The sequence below is a fragment of the Bombina bombina genome, chromosome 6, assembly GCF_027579735.1.
Source record: "Bombina bombina isolate aBomBom1 chromosome 6, aBomBom1.pri, whole genome shotgun sequence".
Lineage (NCBI taxonomy): Eukaryota > Metazoa > Chordata > Amphibia > Anura > Bombinatoridae > Bombina > Bombina bombina.
The window spans coordinates 493,759,052-493,777,137 of record NC_069504.1 but is presented as its reverse complement, the minus strand read 5'-3'; the positions used below and the strand labels follow the sequence as shown (position 1 = coordinate 493,777,137).

Below are 18,086 nucleotides of genomic sequence, written 5' to 3'. Positions count from 1 at the left end.
GAGTACTTGGACGCGTGTGATGGAGCATTGTCCTGCATGAAAATCATGTTTTTCTTGAAGGATGCAGACTTCTTCCTGTAACACTGCTTGAAGAAGGTGTCTTCCAGAAACTGGCAGTAGGACTGGGAGTTGAGCTTGACTCCATCCTCAACCCTTATAGCACACCTAGGTCTAAAGGTAAATTAAATCTAACTGGGTGACACAAATTATTCCCTAAGGAATAAGTGAAAGGGGAGAAAACAGATTACAAATTAAAATATAACTTTTATTGGGTTACGTTTAAAATAGGAATGAACTTAAAATCACACTTAAGCACCGATTTTATTGATGTCAGCAAATAAATATAAGTTAAGATTGTTGCTCCTAGTACTTAAGTGTTAAATGTAGGCTGGAGTGGGAACTGCTGTATACTTGCGTCTTAGAGATGTGATACACCAAACTTTTTGTATACAAAGTTACCAATTCTTATATAAGAGTTAAGTATATAGCGTGTTATTTATATCTCCAAAATGATATATCTTTGTATGCGAAGTTAAGTGTAAGTTAAACAGTGGGTATAAAATTCTCTATATTTCTGCTTATTTCCAGCTGAGATTATATACACCACTTACTTAAATTCTAAATATATAGCAAGATGGAACTTGTTTATATGACGTTTTGCGTCAAAAATTATACACAGTCTCTTTTCTAAAGTGACTCCGCTTCTGTATTAACAGTTGCCTACTGAAAGATTGAGGTTTAGGCTATTCACTCCAAAACATCAAGAGCTAACTTACATAAGCACTCTTATAGTGTATATTAATGATTCAACTAAATTCTGATACAATTTCTGTTTATTGAGACATTGTATATCCTTGTTCAACTGGATAAACTTAATTATGTTAACTTCCTCTGCGGTTATATATAAAAACCGTTGCTACTGGATATACTCAAATTTAAATTGCAAGGATTGTATTCTTAGTTGTATGCACTTGAGCTGTCTGTGTTAAACGAACTTCGGTAAGATTTGTCTGCTCACGGTTTCATTTGGTGTCAGTTTAAGTAGCTAACTGTACTGCGGCAACTGAGTAATTATATATTTTGCAACAATGGAGCATATCTGTTCCTATCACCACAGATTTAATTGAGTATCTATTAAAGTACCTCACAGTGTTCCAGTAATTAAATAGTGTAGTTTATTAATACAATAAAACGTATCTATTCCCAGTAACATCTGAGCTGTGGCAAAGAGATGTTCAAAGATTCTGCTTGTATTGTGAGTCTATAGAGTTAAACCTAATGTTCGTTTGGATTTGCACACTCGCAGCTGACTATCTTAGTCTGTGTATGTTCCACCTCCCATACAAACAGGATTGCCACAAATTCAGTTTGTGCACTGCTCTATTGTATGAGCCGTATTAGAGGCGAAATTGTGCTTATGTGATCAAGCTGCACTTAATAATTAAACGCAAGGCAAATACAATTGCGTTTTAAATATATTGAGTGCCCAATAGCTTTGGGGCAGATATAACTTACAGCTAAAGGTATCGTGAATATATGCCCAGTACAACTCAAGGTTGATTTAAACTTATTAGGCAATAGCCACTAACGTAATTCTATTGTCCGGTTATTGTATACTATAAGATTTAGAGTTAGCCATTACAGGAAGAATAGCACATTCGGTACCAGCGCTAAACATTAACACATAGTTAGATCTGAGCATTCAATAATACAAGTTAAATCATAGTTGACTACAGTAATTTGCGGTAGCTTAAGGCTGTCTAAAAACACAGGAGCTCCTAGGACTCCTCACCATTGCCCTATCGTCCCTAACATGTTTCGCAACTTCACGTTGCTTTTTCAAAGGTCTTTGAAAAAGCAACGTGAAGTTGCGAAACATGTTAGGGACAGCCTTAAGCTACCGCAAATTACTGTTTGATTGTTCGATGATCACGCTTCAGAAGCTTTGCAATTTTAAGAGTGCTTCATCCCTCTGCAAGATATCTCACTATTTTTCACTTTTCTGAGCCTGTCAAGTCCTTCTTTTGACCCATTTTGCCAAAGGAAAGGAAGTTGCCTAATAATTATGCACACCTGATATAGGGTGTTGATGTCATTAGACCACACCCCTTCTCATTACAGAGATGCACATCACCTAATATGCTTAATTGGTAGTAGGCTTTCGAGCCTATACAGCTTGGAGTAAGACAACATGCATAAAGAGGATGATGTGGTCAAAATACTCATTTGCCTAATAATTCTGCACTCCCTGTGTGTGTGTATATATATATATATATATATATATATATATATATATATATATATATATATATATATATATATATATATATATATGACACAAGAAAAACAGGGTGAGTAGCACTCTTAATTAGTCAATAAAAAATACAGGTGCATCCTAGAAAAGTGAATATCTAACAACGTAAAAAGGAGAGTAGAAACCTAAAATACAGGTAACTAAAAGTCTAGGCAAAAGAAAGCACAACTGTATGAAATAAGAGACTAGGGCGAATTCTTGAAATACAAATAGATTTAATAAAGTTACACTAAATAAGTGCATACATCCAAACATACAATCACACAATCACATACATACAGGGATATAGAAGATGCATAAAAATGTCGAATTGGCCGTGCAGGGGACTGGTGCACCAGTATACAAAAATAGGCAAATGTTCATCACTTTGCATGTATAGGTAATATATAATTGTAATCCAAAGTATAGTGCGTGTCCTTAAAGATGCACGGACCAAATGGATACAGTCTTACCCCTTCGTGTCTAAATGTACATAGTAGCGTGAGGACATCAGGAGTCAAGGGGAGCTTAATCTGAGAGGTTTAGATGCAGATAATGACTTCATAACGAAGTGGAATGAAATATTAACCAAATGTTCATTGGATCTCATTGCACTAATAATAGAAGAAGACGCTAAGAAACTTGAGAAATGTAAAACAGACGTAGATGACATCTATGAATGTTTACATAAATTTGAAAATGACTCATCATTTGACAAATTAAATAAAGAAACACAAAAACTTATTGAGAAACTACAAAGCGAAATAAAATCACGCAAAAGAAGGAAACTAATAAGGGACCAGGAAGACTATAGAAAAAATAAAATCTACATCTATAGAAATCATATTAATTCTCGAAACTATTATGATTCAGGTACTGATAATTCCGATATGGATTCTGATGGGGAAAATAAAAACAATAACGAAAATACCTCACAGGTGCACCCTTTAGGGGTAGGACCAGACGAGGAGGGAAGAAGAGGCACGGGGAGGCCTCAGGAAAGGAGAGGAATGAGAGGGAGAGAGAACAGACGACATCAAAGTCAATATATGATGACAAGAAACCGTCTGAGATACAACTAGTAGAAAATAAATCTCTACTAGGCCCCTATCCACACTCACAAAAAATGGGTATAGTTAATCTCTCATCCTTCCCTTTGAATTGTGAACACATTAAAGTATTAGAAAAGGGCCTCAGTTTCTGCCCTACTAATAGCTTAGACCTATTTGAGGTCACTAAAGACTTACACCTTTTTGCAAGGAAGTTAGCATTAAAAAAGATTATGACTCCTAAAAATCAGATTTGTCTTGTAGACAAGAAACAGAGGCACTTCATAATCTAGAAACCTTGTTCTCTGAGCAAAGTAATGAAATTACTGACATACACCCTAGAACTAACTTTAAGAAAAAATCCACCTACATGCCCTCTTTTTCATCTATCCCCAATATTTCCGTTTTTGTACAAAATGTTACGGCTGACCTAATGAAAATCGAAAGTACAGGCATTGTTAACGATAATCTCACCAAATGGGAACGTAAAGCCCTTAATGAGCTTACTAGACACCCTGAACTTATCATAAAGCCGGCCGACAAGGGCGGCAATATTGTCATCCTTAATCAGGACCTCTACATTAAAGAGGCCATGAGACAGCTATCAGATCCTAAACAATATTCAAAATCCTCAATTGATGAATTCCACAAATCCCATAACGAATTACTTTTTATGCTAAATGATGCTCGAAGAAATAATTTAATCACTAGCCATGAGTTTAGCTTTCTATTCAACCAAAAACCTAAAATTCCAGTATTTTACTGGACTCCCAAACTACATAAATCCCTTACCAACCCTCCGGGACGTCCTATAATATCAGGGATAGGAGGTCCTACGGAAGGAATCAGTAAATATGTAGATCATTTTTTACAGCCATTTGTCAATGATCTTCGTACTTTTGTACAAGACTCAACAGATGTAATAAAATAACTGGATGGGATCAACATTCAGGAAGACACTATTTTAGTGTCCCTGGATGTTGAATCCCTATATTCCTCTATCCCGCATGATATGGGTCTTAAAACATGTGAAGAATTTCTCAATACAAGAGGTCACGGTTATAAGAAACATACCAAATTTGTAATTGATTTATTAAAATTTGTGCTGGACAACAATATTTTCATCTTTGATACAAAGTGTTACAAACAGATACAAGGTACCGCCATGGGGGCCACATGTGCACCAACCTACGCCTGTTTACACCTTGGCGGCTGGGAGAACCAAATTGTATTTGGGTACTACTCCGAAGTGGTTGATGCACATGTGGCCCTCTGGATCAAGTATGTTGATGATATTCTGCTATTATGGGACGGCACTGAGGATGAATTGATGAAATTCATTTCTCTTTTGAACTGTAATGACCGTAACATTTTTCTCACCTGTAATCATGACTTAAACTCAATTGATTTTTTGGACCTGAAAATTAGTAAAAAAGAAGGGAAAATTGAGACAGAAGTCTTTCGTAATCCCACGGCAACCAATAGCCTCCTCCTGGGGTCGAGCCACCACCCCACAAATTTGAAAAAGGGAATCCCCTACGGACAATTTCTGCGGCTTCGCAGAATATGTTCTGATGAAAAAACATTTAAAAAACAAGCCAAAGAGATGGCGACCCGATTCCATGATAGAGGCTATTCCAAAAGGTGCATTAAGAGAGCTCTTTATAGAGCCTCCCAACACCAAAGAAAAGACCTGTTATATAAATGTAAGAACAGAGATGACACAAATGAAGAAAACAAGATCAGGTTCATTACTAAATATAATGCCCATTGGAGTAAGGTAAAAGACACTCTGAATAAAAACTGGCATTTACTAACTAATGATACAACACTTCACCAATATGTAGGAGATTATCCACAGATGACTGCAAGGCGTTGCAATAATCTAAAAGACATTTTGGTTAAAAGTGAATTCAATAAAGTTCCAACTTATAATTGGTTGGAACAAAATGCACAGAAAATTGTAGGCAGCACTCCATGTGGCCACTGTGTCTGCTGTCAATATATGCAGAGAAGTAAAACTTTTAATACAAATACAGGACATATATATAAAATCAACTCCTTCATTAATTGCTCCACAAAAGGAGTTATATATTTACTTTATTGTTCCTGTAAAAGTTTTTACGTTGGTAAAACTTTCAGAGAACTTCGTTCACGAATTTCTGAACATAGGGACGATATTAAACAATGCAATATTGACAGCCCTGTGGCAAGACACTATGCACAATTTCATGAATCTAAGACCGATGACTTAAATTTCATTGGAATTGAATCTGTGAAACTTAGCATGCGGGGCGGGGATATTGACAATATCCTTCTACGCAAAGAAACAAAATGGATATATAAACTGAATACCTTAGCACCTCATGGTCTCAATGAAAAATTAGAGTTTGCTTCATTTTTAGTTTAATCCTCTGTGGATATGTGCACATCATTCTGAGTGTAACTACATAGTCTTTGGTAGTATCAAAAATTAAATAAATTAAAAAATTATAAATTATGAATAGCGTAATTGCAATACTAAATACAAAAAAACATAGTCTTTATCACGTAATCTGTACATACACACACATTAGTAATATAACAGATTAGATGTATAATATAATCTTCCAATGTATCGAATGTAAGTATGCAAGCATGAGTGTTTAAATATAAATGTATCCTTGTATATAACCCCTTGCTGTACTGAGCTATAAAAAAGCAAAATGTTGCTACAAAGTATCAAAGCCGTTTTGAATGACAGATCTCTCTACCAATGACATTCATTACCAGTGCGGCCAAATTCCTATAAATCAGCACAGCCACTGACGTGACGTCAGCACCCGGAAGAAGCTCCATGCTGCTGTATTGAAAGGAGTGAAACGAGCTTTAAGACTCGTCGGTTTGCAGCACTTCGTCAGAGGACCCTTTGCCTGACTGTGGTCTACCCCTTGTCTCATCTGGAAATACTCAGGAGCTACAATTCAGGGTAGAGCAACCGCGTGAAAAAGACAGGTATTCTCATGAACTGTTATCTATTTGCACTTTACACATGCCTGTGAAAAAGACGCGGCGAGGGTAAGCTCCCCTTGACTCCTGATGTCCTCACGCTACTATGTACATTTAGACACGAAGGGGTAAGACTGTATCCATTTGGTCCGTGCATCTTTAAGGACACGCACTATACTTTGGATTACAATTATATATTACCTATACATGCAAAGTGATGAACATTTGCCTATTTTTGTATACTGGTGCACCAGTCCCCTGCACGGCCAATTCGACATTTTTATGCATCTTCTATATCCCTGTATGTATGTGATTGTGTGATTGTATGTTTGGATGTATGCACTTATTTAGTGTAACTTTATTAAATCTATTTGTATTTCAAGAATTCGCCCTAGTCTCTTATTTATTTCATACAGTTGTGCTTTCTTTTGCCTAGACTTTTAGTTACCTGTATTTTAGGTTTCTACTCTCCTTTTTACGTTGTGTTATATATATATATATATATATATATATTTACACACACAACAATACTACCACGTAAGCACCTTGTATTCTCACTGCTATTGCAAAGAATACTTTTCCTATTATGATTGTTGATGCAAAACTGCTTATCCGCCTTAAGAAAAAGCAAATGAGTACAGAGAATGTGAGGTAGGAGGGGGGGGGGTCAATTGACTTTGAATTTTGGGTAAATAAAACCTCACAGATAAATTAGCTTAATATATTAACCCATGCCTCCCTGGTAGAAAGTGGAACTAGTACAATTTTTAAATGTATTGTACAGCATAAGGAAGCCAAATCAATAATGTATATTGCAATAATATTTAATTTTTAATATTGAAACATGTTATGCGTTGTTGAAATGTGGCCCGTTATAGAAATTTGTTTAAAATGACTTGTTATACCAGCTGCAGAGTTTACAATGTATGGGAAATTGCACCTTTATGTATAATTTTGTATATGAAATAGCTGTTTCTAATTAAAACCACCACTCAATGAAATGGGTTGAGCTGTTTCTAATTAAAACCACCAGGCAATGAAATAGGTTGAGCTAGCAGGGAAGGCAGACCACATTATCTTATATGTCCAATTCTGTATTACTGTTTACTAAAAGGAAAATACTTGAAACGATGGAAAATGAACATTTTAGTATCTCTCTGTTACAGACAACGAGGGGAGCATTATTTTATCTAAACCTTTTTGTTTACATGCTTTCTGTAGCTAGAACTTAAGTTCAGAAATGGTTGGTGTAGATGGGAAAACAATCAGCAAAATCAGATATTTCAAATGAGAAAATAAATGTGAATGAGTTATTTGTAAACAATTTAATACACTCCAGTAGGTAAAATGGAATATTGATAACTCATTAAAGGGGAGAAAATATTAGTGTACACCGTCCCTTTTAATTCTTTCTTTTTTTTTTTTTACAATAATTCTTCCCAAAATAACCTACTTTTAGAATTAGGGCTGAATGACTTTAGCAGGATAAAAGTCTGTGCTATAGTTTGAATCTATACTGTTACATACTGTCCATTAGGATCTGTGACCTTATTTATAATTGCATAAATGCTACTGGGTTTGTTAAATTATTCCTAGATAACTTACTGCACCCAATTTCCTTTGTTTCTCATGGTCAGCATCATGTGTCTGCTATAAAAAGGCTCTTTACTCCCTTAAATTAAAGTTTTGCTTTTTTATGCAGGTTATTATAATACATATATCATTTCGTGAAACTATGAAGCAATTTTAAATGGCATTCCAATTTGCTTCATTCTCTTGGTATTCTTTGTTGAAGAACATAGATAGCTAGGCTCAGAAGTGTGAATGTATCCTGCGCACTAAATACGGAGAGTGCTCATAACAATGTTTTTAACATTCTACATTGTTTAGCACCAGAGGGCTGCTGTGTTTTCCAATGGAAATATTGGCGTCATATAGTATTCATGAGCTGTGCGAAGTAAATTTAGTAATGAATTGGAAAGTTGTTTTAAAATGAAATGCTCTATTTGAAGCATGAAAGTTTCATTTTGATTTGCGTGCCTATTTGAGGCACCATTTATACCAATGAAACATTTCTAAGAGTGATGGGATTTCATTATTTACAAATAAATGCCAAGTACAATAAAGATCCCATTTTCAAAATGAAGTTATTCCAATTTCTATATATCTGAATTTATATACAGGCGTTTCTCAGAGATAATGCGGGTTTGGTTCCAGACCACCGCAATAAAGCGAGTCGCATTTTTGGGTTACCCTGAGCATATAAAAGTTATATTTACACTATACTGTAGTCTATTAAGAGTGTAATAGCATTATGTCTAAAACAATGTACATATCTTAATTAAAAAATACTTTGTTGCTAAAAAAAAAAAAAGAAAGAAAATCTAACAATCATCTGAGCCTTCAGCAAGTCGTAATCTTGTTGCTGGTGGTGTGTGTGTGTTTATGTGTTTGTATGTTGGAAAAATTATGCTGACAGACTTGCATGATGCAGGTTTGCCACACACCCTCAATTTGTTAAAAAACACATTATCTGCGAAGTGCAATAAAACACGGTACCTAATAACCAAAAAATATTAAGTAAAAAGCAAAAGAAAAAAAAAAGAGAACCTTAAAAAAAGTATAATTTTAATGCTGTAATTAGCAGTTAGTTAGGAGTTCTTATACTAGACATGCGCCTTGATCCTTCATTAGGATCTGAATGCAGAAGACTATCACTCATGGTATTTGACTCTTTTCAGAGCTGGATTTATCCTTATGAAAGTGCAACACACTAAGATCTGGATTTACAAGAATAATTTCTGCTCTGAAAAGAGCCGTATTCCGTGAGTAGCCGCTTTCTGCATTAACGAAAGATTCAAATCCACGTGTCTATCTTATACTAACTTTATTAACTTTATAATTTTTGATTCTCATGTTTGCGTTTCACTTTTACCCCTTTGACCTTTCTAGCGCACAGAAGGCTCCTGAAGAAACGCTACCAGCACAAAAGAACAAGGAAAAATCTCCACCTACGGAACCCGCAACTGAGAAACCGGAAGTACAGCATACTGTAGTAGACGGCCCGTCCCTCCCAGAACCACGTGTTCCCTACCCTCATTATTCTTGTATCAGTGAGCATGAGCAGAAGATGTATGTGCAGCTAATGATTAAGTTTTACAACACGAAGAATAGCAACGTAACCATAACTTATTTAAGAGAGTACAATCATTATCAGGTAAACTACTCATGACAAATGTCACAATATTTTCTTGCCCATGGGGAATTTAAAAGCCCATGAAAGTCAGAAATAACTTTTTGTTCAGAGCATGCAATTTTAAGAGACACTTTTAAGATTTGCGTTCCCTTGGTATCCTTTGTTAAAAAAAGCACATCTAGATAGGCTTAGGAGCAGTAACCCACTACTGGGAGCTAGATGAAGAATTATGGCTTCACACGTGCCTCTTGTCATTGGTTCATTAGATGTATTCAGGTAGGTTCCAGTACTGCATTGCTGTCCTGAAACTGCCTTTTACAGTGTATTTCACACCTTTGCAGGGGTTAAGCACATAATTGTGGGGGATTTTCTGTGCACACTGACAGTGATATAAGGATTTCAGCTAATCCTTCAGTGTACATTGGTGCTAAAAACAAGTATATGGTATGCTTAAAGCGACAGTCAACACAGTTTTTTTTTGTTATTGTTTAAAAAGATAGTTAACACCTTTTGCTACCCATTCCCCAGCTTTGCACAACCAACATTGTTATATTAATATACTTTATAACATTTAAACCTCTAAATTTCTGCCTGTTTATGTATATTACAAAATTTCTTCTGTTCAATACCGAAATGCACCCATGTTTCTAATTTTGGCTGGAATATCCCTTTAAACATTAGCAGAATTATGTGTTCCTCAATGAACATTATCAGGAAGTACCTAGCAGCCAATCAATTAGTAGGAAATGGACATGCCTATGATCCAGTGAGCATATACAAGTGATACTGCTATATTGTGTTCAGTTTAAATTTAAACAGTTTTAACTTTACATTTTTAGGCAACCCATGTTAAAAATGCTGATCTTTCAAATGTTTGATAGTAAACTCTTAAAGGGACATAACACTATTTTTCTTTCAGGATTCAAATAGAAATTACAATTTTGAACAAGTTCGAAATTTACTTCTATTATCAAATTTGCTTTAATCTGTTGATATCCTTTGTTTAAGGAGCAGCAACACACTACTGGGTGCTAGCTGATCATAGTCAGCCAATCACAAGAGACAAACGTGTACCGGTAACAATCACAGACTAACTCACACTAACGTAGTGTGTTGTATTCGTAAAATGTATGGAGCACTTATATAATTTGTATAAATATTCATACCGCTTGCATTTGTGCCCTCATATTACAAGTCAATGGTTAACATATTTGGTGCAAACTGTGATGTAGTGCACGCTGCACAATGTCAGCGCAGGTGCTAATTTCCCACAAAAATATTTCTATAAGGACCCCCAAGGCAGAACATAGAGTGATCTTAAATGTAATCACAGAAAATGCAGCATGTCTGCAGAAAGAACAGGAACTGTTAGCACTTTAACTTTTCAGTGCTGCAACAGAGCTGTTCTCTAGCTGCATTGTATAAGTTTTCCTTAACACAGTGCATCCAGAGCAAAGTGTTGTTTGAAGACAACAGTCAAATATGCAGTGCTACAAAACGACAGTGCATTGATTTTTGTCTGGCTCTGAGATTTTTGCAAGCTCGTTCGTTAGATTTTCACAGTCTGCAAAGCTGTTTTTCTCTGAATGTAAGATGTTCGTATGAGCAATGCACCTTTTTTATTACTACATTTCTATGTTGGACTAAGAGAAAAGGAAACAAATTAATTCAAGAGACATTTTACAATTCCTTTTTTTGTCTGCAGCTAATATGCAATGCAATTTTCAACTACTGCACTAGATTATAAAACTTTAAATATTGCTTTATTCTCCAGTTAACCAACACATTGCAATTGATCTGGTGCTTTAGTGTAACTGACAAATTTACAATTTTTATTTTATTTAAAAATGACCTGCAGAAAAATTTTCACAAAAAAAATTTAATTGCAGAAAGTGAAAAAAAGTTCTGTCTACGGGATAAGGACCTGCTCTAAAATTCATGTTACATAACACTTGCGTGCAAATCTGGAGTTTAAATATTCTGATCCAGTGGTAGAGTTTATGGCTAAGTTCTATACTATACACCTTCCATTGTTCTGAATGCGCAACAGCAAGCAATGACCCTTAAAGGGACAGTCAACTCCAACATTTTTATTATCACGTGGCTATTTATTATCTATTGACTTGCATTTTAGCCAATTAGTGCAGTGTCATCCACAACCCACGGGCGTGAGCACAAAGTTATCTATATGGCCCAAATAACCTTGCAGTCTCCTATTGTGAAAAGCAAATTAAAAAAGCATGTGATAAGAGGCCGTCTGTAGGGGCTTAGAAACAGGCAGAAATATAGAGATTTAAATGTTATAAAGTATATTAATATAGAAATGTTAGTGGTGCAAAGCTGGGGAATGGGTAGTAAAGGCGTTGTCTATCTTTTTAAACAATAACAATTTTGGTGTTGGCTGTTCCTTTTTAATGATCAAAAGAGATGAAAAAGAATGCCGTCTTTCAGATTTGTGCACAAATATAACACTCTACTGACAGGTTTTTTTAATACTGGCACAGCGAGACTGCGATTAAAATGTGTTATATATAGAATATGCATATATGTTTGTATTTGGCTTTTTTCTATCTTTTTAAGATTGAGTGCACTAGTAACTTCTCACTCTGGGCTTATCACTGTAGTTTACTAGTCAGGAAAAGTTATATGCAGATAAAAATGCAATCCTTTCCAAACTAACATATTAAACAAAAGATCCCTTTTAAGGTTAGTTTATGCAAAGCATTATTTTTAATGTCAAATGATTTCTTATACATAGACTTTGCTTCATATTGCATTATTGCCAGTGTTTGATTTATAACTTTTTTTTTAGATTAGTTTTGATGACTAATTTTTATTTTTATTACAGTTCTTGAAAACAAAATTGGCTAATGAATATGCAGAGTTTCAGAAATACCTACAAAACAGTGCCCGTAACTGTGTGGAGGATTACAACTGGTTGTCAACTGACGCACAGCTTTTTACTCAGGTAAGTCATTTCAACTACTCTCCTCCTCAGACTGTTCTCACTTTAAATCATGACAAATACCCAGATTCAATAGCTCCAACAATTGTATTACTTGGTGCTTGTCTTATTAAAGTGTGCATCTGGCTTAAGACATCTACATTTTAACTATTTTTTTATTTTAAATACTATGTTGACTTCCAACAATATTTTTTTAGATTACATTTTTATTTATGTAGAATGCTCTCCACTAATATTCGCACCCTTGGTAAATATGAGCATAGAAAGCTGTGAAAATGTGTCTTTTATTGTTTAACCTTTTGTTCAAAAAATACTCTGCTCTCATATCAAACGATTACAAACACCACACACACACACACACATACATACATACAGAGAGAGAGAGAAAATAACTCATTGTGTAAACTATTTACAAATCTAGACAAGTCAGAAGACTTGCTTTTCCCATAATTTTAATTGTTGTTGTTGTTATATATATATATATATGTATGTGTGTGTGTTAATTATGTGTGGCACAATTATTTGCACCCTTTTAGTCAATACTTTGTGCTACCTCCCTTTGCCAAGATAACAGCTCTGAGTCTCCTATAATGCCTGATGGGGTAAAAGAATACATTGCAAGGGACCTGAGACCAATTCCTCCATCTAGAATCTCTCCAGATCTTTCACATTTCAAGGTTGACTCTGGTGGAATCTCTTATTCAGTTCACCCCACAGGTTTTCTACGGGGTTCAAGTCAGGGGACTGGAATGGCCATCGCAGGACCTTGCTTTTGTAGTCCGTAAACCATTTTTGTGTTGATTTTGATTTATGTTTTGGATCATTGTCCTGCTGGAATAGCCAACCACGGCCCATTTTAAGCTTTCTGGAAGAGGCAGTCAGGTGTTCATTTAATATCTGTTGATATTTGATAGTCTATGATTCCATGTATCCTAACAAAATGTCCAGGTCATCTGACAGAAAAAACCCCCAAAACATTAAAGAGCCACCACAATATTTAACCGTGGGCATGAGGTACCTTTCCATATGGCTACCTCTTTGTGTGCGCCAAACCCACCTCTGGTGTTTATTGCCAAAATGCTCTGTTTTGGTTTAATCTGACCATAGAATCCAATCCCATTTGAAGTTCCGGTAGTGTCTGGCAAACTGAAGATGCTTGAGCTTGTTTTTGGATGAAAGTAGAGGCTTTTTTCTTGAAACCTTCCCAAACCAACTTGTTGTGATGTCGGATTGTAGTTTTGAAGACTTTCTAACCCCAAGATGCAACTAACTTCTGCAATTCTCCAGCTGTGACCCTTGGAGATATTTTGGCCACTCTAACCATCCTCTTCACAGTGTGTTGAGACTATTTAGGCACATGTCCTCTACCAGTTGACTGGAACTTCTTAATTATTGCCCTGATTGTGGACTTTTGCTATTTTCTTATATCCACTTTTCATTTTGTGAAGCTCATCACCCTTTTGCCGCACATCAGATTTATTCCTTGGTCTTATTACCCATTGTGATGAATGACTAAATGAATATTGGCCCATGTGTTACCACACATATATTTAACAGTTTTTATCGTTGGATAAACCTGTGTTGTGTTTGCAATTGTTTCATATCCATGAGAGCAGAGTATTTTTTTTTTAACAAAAGATCAAAAGGTTAAACAATAAAGACAAATTGTCACAGCTTCTTTGCTCATATTTACTAAGGGTGCCAATATTAGTGGAGTGCACTGTATGTGTTTACATTTTATAAAAATAATGCTTTATGTTGTGCTTGCATGAAATGTTTAAAAAACAAAAAGGTTTTTGGACTACTGCAGCACCCATCTACCAAGTTCTTGTAAGTGGTACCGAATCAGTAAACGGGTACAAATCCCCCAAATCCAGAATTCCAAATTCCAGAATTATACAAACTTTTTCATTAATAATTTTTTTTTTAATGAACTTATTAAAAAATAAAAATTATTCCACACCAGTAAGTCACAATGTTTAATTTTAGATATAAAACCAATCTGGTTATGAAGAGTTTAATGTGTTAGTTTGTAACATAGCTTGATACCACCTACAATGTTTCATTGTATAATATTTTCTGGCAAACGTTTTAGAAAGATGACTATTTCCATCTAAGAAGAAACTTGCTAAAAATAAGTTGCATCTGGAACCGGTGATAATCGAAGAGTCGGCCAAATGGCCTTTGGGCTTTTTGTCTAAATTGTGCAAGTGGTTCCTGAGATATTTGTCAGCACAAAGACGTGAGGGGGGCGCTTTATCACGGCCCAAATGGGGCCGGTATACCCGTTTCCGCACGGAAACAGGAGTTAAGCAGCGGTTGTAAGAACGCTGCTCCTTAACTCGTCCGCCACCTCTGAGGCTGCGGACAGCAATCCGCCCGATCGCTTACGATCGGGTTGATTGACACACCCTGCTAGCATCCGATTGGCTGCAAATCTGCAGGGGGCGGCATTGCACAAGCAGTTCACCAGAACTGCTTGTGCAATGATACATGCCTACAGCGTATGCTGTCAGCATTTATCGATGTCTGGCGGACATGATTGCTACAGTGGATCATGTCCGCCAGACAATTGATACATCGGCCCGTAGGTCTTGAAGATTGGGGAGTGTTCTAATTTTTCAAGTATTGTAGAACTATGAAAAAGCTAAAAATGCATCTGGGTTATAGACTGACTCACATGTAAGCCTTTTTTTTTTTAGAAAAGTGATACTTTTTATTTTTTTATTTTTTTTAAAGTGTCATTCTGTTCTGTGGCTTTCTGAATAACGGTACAAATGTATTTGTCAAGGAATAAAAAAAACATGTTTTAAGTAAGGGACAGGCATGAAACTGGTGGAAATGTTCTGCCCAATATTAGGGGCACCCTTTTCTGAAAATAAGTTTCCTGGAGTATTATATTTCTTAGACTGCAACATGAATAAATATTATTTCTTTCATGTAATTGGCAAGAGTCCATGAGCTAGTGACGTATGGGATATACAATCCTACCAGGAGAGGCAAAGTTTCCCAAACCTAAAAATGCCTATAAATACACCCCTCACAACACCCACAATTCAGTTTTACAAACTTTGCCTCCTATGGAGGTGGTGAAGTAAGTTTGTGCTTAGATTTCTACGTTGATATGCGCTTCTCAGCATTTAGAAGCCCAATTCCTCTGAGTACAGTGAATGTCAGAGGGATGTGAAGGGAGTATCACTTATTGGATGCAATGGTTTTCCTCACGGGAGATCTATGTCATAGGTTCTCTATCGGTCGTAGAGATTCATCTCCTACCTCCCTTTTCAGATCGACAACATACTCTTATATTCCATTACCTCTACTGATAACCGTTTCAGTACTGGTTTGGCTATCTGCTATATGTGGATGGGTGTCTTTTGGTAAGTATGTTTTCATTACTTAAGACACTCTCAGCTATGGTTTGGCACTTTATGTATTTATATAAAGTTCTAAATATATGTATTGTACTTATATTTGCCATGATTCAGGTTTGAGCCGGTTCAATTTGCGCCGTTTCAGAATAACAACCTTTTTTTTCAGTCATGTGACTGCTATTGAAAAGCATTGTGTGCATTGATTAAAATCGCCAGTAGGTGGAGCTGTCCGCTTGTGTTGCAGCAAAGATATGCAAGCCATAGCAGGCTGAAATTAATCAGTGTACACAGACATGAGCTATCAGGCAAAGCTTTCAAAGGAACAAGATCTTCCTGTCTATAAATCAGTCCATACTTGAATGCATAGAATTGCTGCAGACCCAATATTATCTAACATCCTAACAATGCAGAGAACTGCAGAAAAATGCAAGTAAAGTCTGTGTTGTGTGATTTTTATTAGGTTTATAATGCTGTTTTAGCAAATGTTTTTGTTCATTTAACTTAGTTTAATTATATATTCTGTGTTTTGTGATTATTTGATACTGTTTATAATGCTGTTTAGCATTTAAAGTCTTCATTTCAAAGCTTTAAAAATAATGTATTAGGTGTTACTTATGACAATTTTGAGAGGGGCCTGGAACCTAACTCCCTCAATTCCCATTGAATTACATTATAAACTGGGTTTCAATTTACAACCATTCCTTCTGGAACCTAACCCCGGCGTAAACTTAGGGCTACCTGTATTTCCTTTTGCAGACTGTCAGTTTCATATCTGGGAAATACTTTTTTTATGAAAAATGTATTTCTTACCTGGGGTAGTCTCTTTTTTAAATTCGCGGGCAGAATTAGGCTCGCAAGGGCGCAAAATGCCAAAGTTCATTGCTTCATTCTTGGCGCGAGATTTTTTTTGGCGCAGTTATGTTCGTTGACGCAAATTCGTAATTTCTGGCGTCTAAGTTGACGCCGAGTCCTTCACAAGGTTGCGTCATCTATGAGGCGAGTGTGTCATTTTTGGCGCCAAAAAATATTTTTCTGCGTCACACTTGGTGCCTAATATTTTCTATATTTAAGACCCCATTTCTATTTGCCTCTTGCCTTTTTCTATGTCAGATAGCTATGCTGTTTGCATTTTTCCCATTCCTGAAACTGCCATATAAGGAAATTGATATGTTTGCTTTATATGTCGTTTTTTTCTCTTACATTTGCAAGATGTCTCAATCTGATCCTGCCTCAGAAATCGCTGTTGGAACCCTGCTGACTGATAACAGTTCTACCAAAGCTAAGTGCATTTGTTGTAAACTTGTGGAGGTTATACCTCCAGCTGTGGTTTGTAATAGTTGTCATGATAAACTTTTACATGCAGAGAATGTATCCATCAGTAGTAGTTCATTACCTGTTGCTGTTCCCTCAACATCTAATGCACAAGATATACCTGTAAATTTTAAGAGAATTTATTTCTGATTCTATTCAGAAGGCTTTGTCTGCCATTCCGCCTTCTAATAAATGTAAAAGGTCTTTTTAAACTTCTCATAAAGTTGATGAAATTTCAATTGACCTGCAACATACTGAATTATCCTTCTCTGATGAGGATCTATGTGATTCAGACGATCCTGCCTCAGATATTGACTCTGACAAATCCTCTTATTTATTTAAAATGGAGTATATTCGTTCTTTGTTAAAAAAAAAAAGTGTTGATTACATTAGATATGGAGGAAACTAGTCCTCTTGATATTAAAACTAGTAAACATTTAAATTCTGTTTATAAACCTCCTGCGGTTATTCCAGAGGTTTTTCCAGTTCCTGATGCTATTTATGATATGATTTCTAATTAATGGAATAGGCCTGGTACTTCTTTTATTCCTTCTTCAAGGTTTAAAAAATTGAATCCTTTGCCAGCAGTTAGATTGGAGTTTTGGGAAAAGATTCCCAAAGTTGATGGGGCTATCTCTACTCTGCTAAATGTACTACTATTCCTACGGAAGATAGTACTTCTTTTAAAGATCCTTTAGATAGGAAACTTGAATCTTATCTAAGGAAAGCTTATTTATATTCAGGTCATCTTCTTAGGCCTGCAATTTCTTTGGCTAATGTTGCAGCTGCTTCAACTTTTTGGTTGGAAACTTTAGCGCAACAAGTATCGGATCATGATTTGTCTAGCATTGTTAAGTTGATTCAACATGCTAATAATTTCATTTGTGATGCCATTTTTGATATCATCAAA

At 35.8% G+C, this 18,086-nt stretch overlaps 1 protein-coding gene across 1 annotated transcript in view; it reads left to right on the top strand.

Annotated features, from left to right (window-relative positions):
- The window catches only part of ICE2 (interactor of little elongation complex ELL subunit 2), a 420,662-nt gene that overhangs the window by 28,517 nt on the left and 374,059 nt on the right, over positions 1 to 18,086 (top strand). Inside the window, exons 3-4 of the mRNA XM_053717350.1 lie at positions 9,283 to 9,547; positions 12,375 to 12,494. Coding sequence (XP_053573325.1) covers positions 9,283 to 9,547; positions 12,375 to 12,494 — 385 coding nt within the window. The remainder of the gene's footprint in view (positions 1 to 9,282; positions 9,548 to 12,374; positions 12,495 to 18,086) is intronic.